The 11,610-nt window shown below is 40.0% G+C and overlaps 2 protein-coding genes and 1 pseudogene across 4 annotated transcripts in view; 1 reads left to right on the top strand and 2 right to left on the bottom strand.

The window, feature by feature from the left end:
• The first annotated feature begins 980 nt into the window (after window positions 1-980).
• On the top strand, window positions 981-5,021 carry LOC137949800 (aspartate aminotransferase, chloroplastic-like; annotated as a pseudogene).
• A 172-nt stretch (window positions 5,022-5,193) lies between these two features.
• Window positions 5,194-8,794, bottom strand: LOC137949799 (leucine-rich repeat receptor-like protein kinase TDR). Its single transcript, XM_068795987.1, has 2 exons — window positions 6,050-8,794; window positions 5,194-5,790 (listed from the first exon to the last, which is right to left on the bottom strand). Exons 1-2 carry the CDS (start codon window positions 8,628-8,630, stop codon window positions 5,501-5,503), a joined length of 2,871 nt encoding a protein of 956 aa, XP_068652088.1. The 5' UTR covers window positions 8,631-8,794; the 3' UTR covers window positions 5,194-5,500.
• Window positions 8,795-10,173: 1,379 nt separating this feature from the next.
• The window catches only part of LOC137949333 (protein ENHANCED DISEASE RESISTANCE 2-like), a 35,669-nt gene continuing 34,232 nt past the window's right edge, over window positions 10,174-11,610 (bottom strand). For all 3 annotated transcript variants that reach the window (XM_068795405.1, XM_068795407.1, XM_068795406.1), the window contains 2 exons: window positions 11,321-11,422; window positions 10,174-10,328 (listed from right to left, as the gene is read on the bottom strand). In XM_068795405.1, the coding sequence (XP_068651506.1) occupies window positions 10,248-10,328; window positions 11,321-11,422 (183 nt within the window). In that variant the 3' untranslated portion in view covers window positions 10,174-10,247. The remainder of the gene's footprint in view (window positions 10,329-11,320; window positions 11,423-11,610) is intronic.

The following is an 11,610-nucleotide window of genomic DNA, read 5'->3' as shown; positions in this document are numbered from 1 at the left end:
CTCTGCTCTCTCCGACTGTCTCCCTCGCAGTCGGGATGCGTCGGAATGTTCTTCCCGGAGGTGTCGCGCTCAGAAGGGATCTCGCGAGAGGACTCGCGATTTCGATCTCTGCTCTCTCGCCGTCTCTGCTTTCGGGAGGCTCTTCCCGATCCCTCTTTCAATTTTTCTTTTGACCCCTAAACCTCTCTGCTTCTACGACTGCGGCGCAGGAACGAGAGGTCGCCGAAAAAAAATTTCTTCCCGAAGTTGCTAAGCAAGCTCTGATACCAGATTGTTGGAAATTCTAATCACAATGCAATTCGGAAGAATAAACGAAGGATCTATATAATTCAAAAATACGTTGTTGGATTATATTAGATAAAATTAAAAAATAAACAGCCCACATATCCTAAACAATAGGATCTATTGACCGGACAAATTACACTAAAAACACTCTAACAACCCGCAGATCCTAAATAACAGGTTGCCACATCGTTTTCTGAAAGTGAAACACTGGTAAAGCGACGCTTGCATTTCTGCAATACTCTCAGACTCTGAGTGTCTACGTCTGTCATTCACATCCAATGTGGCAGTAGAGAATTGGAAAATTACAGTCCTCGTCTGATCATTCACATGATCACATTAGAGGCTCTGATCAAAGACTCAAGCGAACGAAATGACAGAAATGACATGACAGTTTTTTAATGACCCGAATTGTCATTTCTATGTGAGTGAGAGCTCAGAAGGTTCTCTGTTATCTGACGATCATTAATTTCTCCCACCAGCAGTTTACGTGTGTCTCGTTGATTTTGTCGCTTTACCGGCTTACAGCCTGTTTTCTACTTCCGGAGCTCCGCAGTTGCTCATCTCTCCCGGTGAGTTGAATTTCTTTCGTGTAATCTGAATTTACACTGATCTCTTAAGGTTATATTCTTGCTGATAGACTAGCTGGCTTCTGTTGAGTTTGATTTCATCGAGTTGTCATTTCATTTTGGATTCGGATGGCCTCTACGATGCTCTCGCTGTCCCCTGCTTCTGCCTCGGCTTTGCTTGATAGGCGGCAGAGCAGCAACTATCAATTCTAGTCTCTTTCGTTTAGATGTTCAATGGTTAGTATTCTCGTGATTATGATTGCTCTTGGCCTTTTGATAGGTGATCTTACCAAAGGAAAAGATAGGTAGTACTGCTTGGAGAATGTCATTTGGAAAAGAGAAACAAAATCATTTTCACGACGCACAGGTAATTTGGCTTAAAAAATACTGACTATGAGCTTATTGAGGTTTTCCAACTTTTTTCTAGAGTATGAAGTGCAGAGCAGAAAGGTCATTTGAAACAAAAAGAAGCAGCAATACGGAAAATGCTACAACTGCACTAGAAATTTGTGTGAAGTTTGAGTTCCTGTTTCGGTATTTGATTAACTCGTGATCTAATTCAATAGCATTTCATATGATTAATACCTGGCGATGTAAAATGGTCAGAGGAGCTAGCTTAGTGCAAAATGCACAATATCTTCAGACAAAGTTTAAATTGGCTTAGACAAATATGATGTAGAGTAGGAGACAGGGAGGTAAAGGAGAAGGAAGCAAGAGAGAAGAAGGGGGAGGCTATGGAAGCTGCAGCAGGAAAAGATAGGCAGAAGATTAAGCTTCTAATACTCTTTTTTTTATCTCGTGAAAATAGTAGTGTGATAAAAGTGCCCCATACCTCTGGTATACGTAGTTCCACATAATACTAAGCAAATGAACAGTAAACTAAACATATTACCTAAAAAACAGAGAGAACGAAGTGCTAAACTAGCTGTGATTAAAGAGCCACTGGACTACATTATTCAACATATGAGTATATTTAAGTAGCATGTTACATTTACAAGATCAATCAGAAATGCTTTTGTCAAGTTTATTCACAATGGCTTGTCACCAGGTATGGGGTACCATGAAAACTGTATGCAAATTCTATCACCATGTGCAGTTCATGTTTCACTTTCTCTAAAATCTGCTCCATGCTGCTCTATGCTCAACAGTATGTTCCTATGGCTTAGGCAGCTAGGCAACGCAGCGCTCAACAACATCCCTTTACAGCAGATTGTATGTGCTTTTGTACCACAGTGGAAAATCAATAGCTTTGAACATCTAATCTTTTCTTTTCTATACTATCACTCCCATTTTCTGTAAAGAAAAAAGTCATCACTGTTGGTAGAAGCCACAGGGATATGTATGTCATACCTTTATTTATATTGATGTAGGAACTGTAATACATTTTCTGGGTACTGTACCATAAGAAAGAGGATTCTAATGTGGGGTAAATATGAAGTTATATTTCCATTTGTTCCTTGGAGTATTGGATGTTTGTCCTCGTTTCCTCTACAATTGCAGCTTGTATCCATTCATAACATTTAGATGTTTTTTATACATTGACATGAACTCCTTTCTCTAAATTCTGCATACTTTCCTGGTAGTGTGCTGGATCTTACCTTTTGTTATTTGTGATGCTTCAGTCTTTGGGTCGAATTACTATGGCTGTAGCCGTCAAAGTCTCTCGGTTTGAGGGTATGACAATGGCCCCACCAGATCCAATTCTTTGTGTTTCTGAAGCATTCAAAGCAGACACGAATGATCTGAAACTCAATCTTGGGGTCGGAGCCTATCGAACGGAGGAACTCCAACCTTATGTGCTTAATGTGGTTAGAAAGGTAGTGCCTCTTGTAATGTTTTTTATATAACTGAAGGAAGCTGATGTTAAATGTTTTCAACTTCTAAAAAAAGTTTACTGATGTTTCATTTTTCATATGCTATGAGTGAAAAATGTGTTGCTTCTTATCTATGGGCTAATCGTAAATGCTGTTGGTAAATTGTTTTGTTTCTGGTAGGTAGAGAGCCTCATGCTGGAGAAAGGTGAAAACAAAGAGGTAGCTTAAAGTGCCTAAAAGATAGTTGTTTTTCATGCATCAGTCTTCCATATATTTCTCATATGATGTTTAAATTCAAAATCTAATGTTTCAGTACCTGCCAATTGAAGGACTGGCTGCATTTAACAAAGTTACTGCTGAGTTAATGTTTGGAGCTGATAATCCTGCCATCCAACAAGGAAGAGTATGTCCCTTTTCATTTCAAGAAAGAAAAATTTGAAAATGTTAGGTTCTTTTTCACATCCATTTTTCGCAGCCTGTTGTGTGTTGGGTGTCAGCCTGTATCTACTGGTGGAAGGATAATCTGCTCTTGGATCGAATATGCATGTTATCCAAATTATTATTCTTGTAAACCTAATATTGGAAACTCTCCACTATTTTATCTGTACATTATTTAGGTTTGCAACATGTCATTTCGACCAAAGTCAGAAACTCTCACAATTTTGTTCGTCCAGTATTTATACTTGTAACATGTCTTTTCATCTTGGACTGACTGTAATCCTTGATAGCTCTAATTCATAGGCCTTATCAGTCGATGCAAACCTTCTTGATCTCTCTCCCGCTCTTTATGACATTTTCTTTTCCTTTGTTCAGGTTGCAACTGTTCAAAGTCTTTCAGGGACTGGATCTCTTCGCCTTGCTGCGACTTTAATTCAGAGATACCTCCCCGATGCAAAAGTTTTGATATCTTCTCCAACCTGGGGTGCATATTTTATACCTGCTTTGGGTTCACTTTAGTTTCAAACTGTGTTGTTATTTCTCACTGTTTAGTCATCTTTGCTCAACAGGTAATCACAAAAACATATTTAGTGATGCCAGAGTTCCTTGGTCTGAATATCGGTATTATGATCCCAAAACGGTTGGCTTGGATTTTGAGGGGATGATAGCAGACATAAAGGTAGTCTGAAGCTTAGCAACTTTATTTAACAATATCTTGATTACCAACTTGAGTTAAAAGATCTAAAGGAATGTTACAGCGAAGTATTTCTTTTGTTATTTTCTAGGCAGCACCAGATGGGTCTTTTGTGCTGCTCCATGGCTGTGCACACAACCCCACTGGCGTTGACCCAACTCCTAAACAATGGGAAAAAATTGCCGATGTGATTCAAGTAAAAAATCATATTCCATTTTTTGATGTTGCATACCAGGTGAGGAAAGTTTAGATTTCTAATTTATAGTTTTTCATTAAGCTGGGCATTGGCTACATTTATTGGGTCGGAGCCTGAAGTGAGAGTTTCCTCAGGGATTTGCAAGTGGAAGCCTTGATAAAGATGCTGCATCAGTGAGATTGTTTGTATCCCGTGGTATGGAGATATTTGTTGCTCAGTCATACAGTAAAAACTTGGGGCTATATGCAGAGAGAATTGGAGCTATCAATGTTGTCTGCTTGTCTTCGGATGCTGCAGTAAGGTGTCTAGTCACAGGACTAACAGTCTTAAGTTCCAGTTCATATGTTCTGCTGCAGGATCTGGTTTAAATAATTCCCTCTGAATCAATTTTGTAATACAGGGTGAAGAGTCGACTGAAGAGGCTTGCTCGCACAATGTACTCGAATCCTCCAATTCACGGGGCCAGAATCGTAGCTAATGTTGTTGGGGATCCTGTTCTTTTCAATGAATGGAAACAAGAGATGGAATTAATGGCTGGACGGATTAAGAATGTCAGGCAAAAACTCTTTGACAGCCTCTCAGCAAAGGATAAAAGTGGGAAAGATTGGTCATTCATCCTCAGGCAGATTGGAATGTTCTCCTTTACTGGATTGAACAAGGCTCAGGTAAGGTTCTTCCTATACTACAGGCATGGACCTTTGTTGTGATTTGGTGTAGTGTTCCGTATATTTTCAGTTACATGCTCTCATTCTTTTGCTGTTGTAACTAATTATCTTTTGTTTTCACTTCTAATAAAATAGATTATCTAATTTTGGGTTTTATTTTTGGTCAGAGTGACAACATGACAAATAAGTGGCATGTCTACATGACCAAGGACGGTAGGATATCCTTGGCCGGATTATCTCTGTCCAAGTGTGAATACCTTGCAGATGCCATCATCGATTCGTTCCATAATGTCAGTTAGAAGAAGACTATTGTGAGGTTCTATTTATTTTCCAATTTTTAGTACTTTTCCAGCTCCCTGAAATTACTTTTTTAGTCTATTTTGTGTCCTAGTCCATTAATAGGCCATTATTTTGTGAAAGAACATGACGTTACTCCACTGAGAGATTCCTGCAAAATTGTAACACAAATTTTTTGACCTTTTTCCATGTGGAATGTTTTGGACCTCTTATTCAAAACAACAATGATAGCCCAGTGATTCCTTATATCATATAGGATAATTGAAGTTTTAGTCTTCATGCAAGTAAGCCTTTGTCGAGTGGAGCTGTTTGACATATAATACTTTCAAACATTGCTGCTTGTAATTCAAAAGAAACAAAGAAATACATAGGTTGAGGTTGATCATGTTACTGAGGCCTGACCTCGTCTCTCCCTTCTAATACACACTAATGCAGATATGAGCCAATATGTATTGAGCCATAATCTATGCTCCTTGCTAACACAAACGGTTCATTTTATTAGTTTTACAGAACAGTCTAGTGTTTTTTTTTTTTCTTTTTGGTTGCTATCCTCTGAGGAGTTTCTGTACGTCCTTCATGGACGGCCTATCGGATGGAGAACTCCTTGTGCACATCAGAGCTACTTGCAGGACTAGTTTTATCTCCACTTTTTCTGCATGGGTGCAACCGCCTGCGTTCTCATTGTACATTTCTCTTAAAACTGCCTCCTGGGGTTTACTCTGTAAGACTTCTCCACTGTTCTTCAGTCTGCCATTAGTCAAAACTTCCAAGAGGAGTTCCCCACAGCTGTAAATGTCTGTAGAGAGCTCTTTCTCGACGCCTGTGTCTGTTTCACCTGGTTAAATTCAGCAGAATCGGATCTCATCAAACATGTTACGAGAAAAATCAAGTTCGTTATGAACATTTATTCTTTTTAACGGGGATCTGTTATTTTTTAGATTCAAGCTATTTGATTGCTGTTCACGGTATTCTAGTAACAATTTTTTTTTTTTTTTTGAAATTTAAACACTTTTAAAGTTAGACTTTGAACTCATGTAAATAAGTATTTTTTGCAATAATCATATAATCCCAGTCCCAAGTACAAACTTCAATACCTGTGCCTGAGAAGATGAACGTCCTAGGAAGCGCATCTCCATTCATCTGAGACAGATATTTCAGTCCAAATTCAGCCAGTTGGGGCTCCATGGTTTCATCAAACACGATATTATTTACTGTCAGATCTCCATGGGGAATTGGAGGATGGCAGTCATGGTGAAGGTAGCAGAGTCCCCTAACAATACCACTAATAACTTTGTACTTCGCTGCCCAATTACCGAGGCTGGAACCTCCTTTGGTTCCCATCTTCTCAGTTAAGTTTCCATTGGGGAGATAATCATATAAAAGATAGCCCTCACAATTGTTGCCCCAGAAACCGAGCAATCTGATGAGATTTCTGTGGCGAGCATTCCCTATTTGGTTTATATATCCCCAAATGACCTTCTTTTGTTTTTCTTCCCACTCAATTTTCCTCACTGCTACTGTTATCCCTGTGGGTAGAACTGCTTTGCAGAGCAACTTCGACGAGGGGGCCTCTGTTTCTGTTGGCGTACAATAGCTCAAGCTTCTCAAGATATTCTTGGCTTTGAATCGCGGTAATCCAGAGAAATATACGAGTTTCCACTGAACTTGGCTTCTTCTATGGAGAAAGAGAGCACCAACGATCATTATTATCAAAACTATCCCAGAGCAGAGAACGAAAGCCCATGCGAGTTTTCCGGAACTTCCGTTCCCAACTCTGTAACCTGCTACTGGAGGGACTATTTTGAGGCAAGGCTGCAGAGGAGCTCCACAGAGTAATGGATTCCCAATAAAAGCATTTGGCCCCATCATTGTGAAGATCCGTTCTGAAGGAATAGATCCAGAGATGTTGTTGAATGACACATTTAGAAGTGCCAATCGTGAAGTATTTCCAAAATTTGAAGGCATTGGACCTGTAAGTTTGTTGTGTGATAGGTCTAATATATTCAGTCTAGAAAGATTTGCGAGCTCTGAAGGTATGGAGCCCGTCAATGCATTGTGTGCCAAATCCAGTCTCTCAAGATCTCTGCAGTTCGAAACGTGTTCTGGAATAACTCCAGATAAATGATTCTTGTTTAGTTCTATAACTGAGATGGAGTTGCAGGAATCAAACTGGGGCAGGTAGCCAGAAATATTACATGACGATGCTGAGAACTTCTGCAGAAGTGGCAGAGACCAGATTCCTGTAGGTATAGACTCTCCCAGATTCCGATTATTGGAGACGTTGAAGTACTGAAGATTCACCGCTTGTGATATCTCACCAGGAATGCCACCAGTAAACTTGTTCCTTGATATGTCCACATACTTCATATCAGACAGAAGGTTGAATTTCAAAGGGAATGAATCAGAAAACGAGTTATCTTCAACCCGGAGACGAACAAGAGAAGAGCAATTTGAGAGAGCAGAAGAAAGCCCATCCGTAAAATGGTTGGAGAACAGCATCGCTTTGGAAAGCTTACCTCCTGCACAAATTCTAGGTGGGACTGACCCGGTAAAATTGTTGGTGGAAACGTCGAGCCATTTGAGCTGGGAGTTGTTCCCCAGATTCTGCGGGAGAGGTCCTGAGAAGAAATTGTTCCATATGAGAAGGGTATCAAGCAGAGGGAGCTCGGCAATTCCTTCTGGTACGGTACCGTTCATGTAATTGTACATGAGACCGAGGAGACTGATATTCTTCAAGTTTGCGAAGCTTGTTGGTATGGGACCGGTAAGAAAATTGTCCGACAAATCTAGATTGACAAGAGAGTTGATGTTTCCAAAGCTTAGTGGGATAGATCCTGTGAGTTGGTTCCTGAAAAGAAACAGAGATTCGAGCCTGGTGAGGTTCGAAAGATCTGGAACTGGGCCAGAGAGATTAGCCTGCGCAATGTCGAGATACTGAAGGTTGCTCATGTTACCCAACTCGGCCGGGATGCTTCCACGATAGTAATTGTAGCCGATTTCCATGTGCTCCACTGTTTGAAGGCTCCCAAGCTCTTTAGGGATCTGACCACTGAGAGAATTGCCGGCAAGATGAAGAAATTCGAGACTTTTGAAAGCTCCATATTCTGGAGGGATAGGACCTTCAAAATAACTCCCGGCTAAGTTGAGCACCTTGAGAGAGTCTAACCTGGCGATCTCCAGTGGCAATGGACCTGAGAAGCTGTTACTGAAGGCATCGAGCACGGTGAGCTGTCGGACAACAGCGATTCCCCCCGGAAAAGGATCACTAAAATTATTCCTGCTGATGTCAATGATTTTCAGGTTTGTGAGGTTGAAAATTTCCATGGGAAGCCGGCCGGAGAAGGAATTGTCACTCAGGTTGAGGTCCACCAGATCGGCCAAAGCCCCGACGTACTTGCCAGATAAAGTACCAAACAAGCTCTTCCCAGAAAGATCTAAACCGATAAGCTCGCTGGAGTTCCTCGTACAGGTGATTCCCGACCAACTGCAAGCCTTGATTCTGACACCAGAACTTTGTCCAGAACCAGTAATCCAGTCAGACAAACTGTTAGAAGGATCCAGTATCTCGGACTGGAGCCCCAACAGCGCGTCTGAGTAAGGATCAGCAGCGAAAATCTTAAATTGGATGAGAAACATGAACGCAATAATGCTCCTCGTTACTGTTTGCACTTCCATTGTTGAAACCGTTCTAGAAGAGAGAGAGAGAGAGAGAGAGAGAGAGAGAGAGGCTTCTGTAGGCACCGCACTTCCGGAAGATATACTCTATATGCATTGCATGGGACCTGGAGAAGGAGACGAATGTTGTTGGATTAGTTGAGATGGGAATATCACTCCATTGCTTTTTGGTGCGACCGTGGGCCAAGGGTGTGCATTGTTTATTTCGATTGTGTTGGCCTTTAGGAGAAAAAGCAGCGACTATCATCAACTGGGTTTGAATTCGCTCTCTTTTTCCACCCCGAGAATTTAATAATTTGATATATTGCAGTTCAGAGTAGCTTAGGATGCTCCATTTCTTTAGCATTTCTCCTTCTTTTACCAGAAACGGCATCTTCTTGTTGTTTCGACACCCAACCATCTTTTTGCATTGCAGCGAAAAACAACACAGAGCAAAGGGAAAGGGTCGAGCCTGAAATATTATCGGGGCAAGGAAGATCAACTTTTCTTTTGCTGTCGGAGTGGGAAAGAGAGAAAAGGTATCTGCATTAAAAGATGCGCCGACCGTGGACGTGTGTGTGCATGAGACAAGAGAAGCGAGTGGGCGCTGCTTTTGAGGAGCCGCAACGGGCCCCGCCCGCAATTACAATCATTCTAGGGATTTGCACAGGAGAGGAGTCGACTGGTTCTTTTCCCTGAGATGTTGATGGATGGATGGAAGTGTGGCATTAAATAATAGTAGAACTTCAGACGGGGTGGGGTTTCGTAGCATTAAGGAATGTGGGAGGTCGCTTTCGTATCTTCTTGGCTTTGCTGCCCCTTCATCATTCTGATTTTCCGATTAAATGAGTCCCGTTGAACCCAAATAACCAGACTCAAGCTTGAGCATGATTCCATAGCCTCGAACTCCGTTCTTCTGCTCATGGCACGGATAGGTCAGATCAGTAACAATCATCGTTCAACTTGACCTCTTAGTTTTGCCTTTTATACAAAATATCATTTTTGTACAAAAAAAAAAAAAAAAAAAAAAAGCTCAACTCGCTTGTGGGAGAACCGTGCCACTTGCAGACCAGCTTGGCTCAGTCCCCTTATTTGTGAGACAACTGGGACATCTCACAAGTGATTATGGTGCAAACCGAATAAACTCAATTAGAACATGATAACACACCCGTGAACCTTCACCTATTCCTAGACTAGTGATTTGTTGAACATTGTACTTCCTACTCATAATGAGATTTTATATTCTTCGTTAGAGAGTGAGCATTGTCGAGAAACATGAAGTGCTGATTGTATTACTGATTCTAGGGTTACTTTATCACATTGTTGCGGCTAATCCTTGGATTCAGGTTGATTTTTTGTGGCCATTTTTGTCTTTGTATCCTCCTGCCTTCTTCCTTTCTCTCAATGAAATTCAATTCTCACTTATTAAAACAAAAAAGTGTCTGGCCTAGAAATAATCATAATACGACACATTAAACAAATACCATGTGCTCCAAGCCGATTTATTGTATCTTTGAACAATCATAATGTAATTCCTTTCTTTCTCTCAAGGATTTAGCATATATTATGAGATAAAAAAATCTAATATAAATTGTAAAGAATTAGGTTGAAAGAGTAACAAAATGAAAAACATCAAAGTTATACAGCAGAGTCTAGCCTGATACGGTTTAGCCGAACGGTTCCGAGTATATATTCAGGTAGCTCTTTCTCTTCCTTTGCCTAGAAAAAGATGAAAACTCGACAATTAGACTTAATGAACCCTAGTAATATTTCAATATAACATGCACAATGATATCAGTATCCATAGGCAACAATATAATTGGATGTAATGACTACTACGAGCATATAAAAAACATCCTTAGTGTACCCCCAACCACTACTGTTCCAATTCGTGGTTTCTTTACAAAGAAGATTTGATTTCATGTCTGATTAGATGATTTTCAATCAATGGGAGAGGGCAAGGTTCTCTATATCTTTCCAAGGAGAATTGTCATTCAATTGCCACTCGAAGTACTGTAGAATCTTGCATTATGGCGACTTACAACAAGATTTCCATCTCTTTTTTTGGGACTAGAATGGGTAAACTAAAAATTTAAAGAACACGGTACAACTGCTTTTGCTAGGAACATATAGGAACAAGACATTACCAGTTGATCATCTGGACAGTAGAAGCATAGAAAAAAAAAAATAATTCAAACACTTCGCTCGAAAAAAAAAAGATCACATCTGTGGTTTATGACAAATGTCAAGTTGATAGTCTCTTTTATCCTTGCAGTGTCTATGGCAGGCATGTTTAACACTAGTTTTGGCCTTTCCATGGTTTTCTTCTCTCTTTTAAATGACCTCATGGCATCTTTTAGTTATGCCCTGTTTTATGTTTGAAGGCAAATTTTCTCTGCCATGCTTGTTGTGCTATTGCGTCTTTTGCTTGAGAAAGAGAATCAATCTCCAGACATGTAGTAGGTTTCATAAGGGTTGATTCTTCAAAAAGTAAAAAGGATGGCTTCTGTTTGAGTTCTTATTGGCAATAGAGTACGAAATTTTCAGCTTATATATCAGAAAGAAGTGGTGCATTTTGATAAGATGTTGAACACCAAAATGGATAGTGAGCTAAATACCACATCAAACTGAAATCATGAAGATATTACCTCTTGAAAATCAAACAGAGAGATTATGAAAAGAAAATAAAACAGGAGACAAATTAAACGAACCTCAATTAAAATTGCCAAGTCAACAACAAGACTGGTGACATATCCAAGAACTAAACTGATGATACTCCTTGCAACAGACGAAGAGCCAATATCCACATCAATCTGCAAGGTAAGATTTACACGGCAATGATCTTGAACCATTGGTCTACATTGGTTCCATCAAGAAAAGTGTACAAAAATAAACATTTCTTTTTTAAAAAAGAATTTTCTAGATCAATAAATTAATCAAGCAGCCAGACCAAAAGGAATCTGCTATGAAAAGAATAAACAGCAAGCTAAGACAAAAATAA

Source organism: Aristolochia californica, unplaced genomic scaffold, assembly GCF_029961685.1.
Source record: "Aristolochia californica isolate CCGP_79_NKW_82.1479 unplaced genomic scaffold, dmAriCali1.0.hap1 SCAF_14, whole genome shotgun sequence".
Classification (NCBI taxonomy): Eukaryota; Viridiplantae; Streptophyta; class Magnoliopsida; order Piperales; family Aristolochiaceae; genus Aristolochia; species Aristolochia californica.
The sequence above is the reverse complement of the archived record's forward strand: the minus strand, read 5'-3'. Positions and strand labels throughout refer to the sequence as shown.

Coding starts and splice junctions, on each gene's coding strand:
- LOC137949799 (XM_068795987.1), bottom strand. CDS start 8,630: ATGGAAGTGCAAACAGTAACGAGGAGCATTATTGCGTTCATGTTTCTC. Junction 5,791..6,049: donor GTTCATCTTCTCAGGCACAG/GTATTGAAGTTT, acceptor GAATTTAACCAG/GTGAAACAGACACAGGCGTC.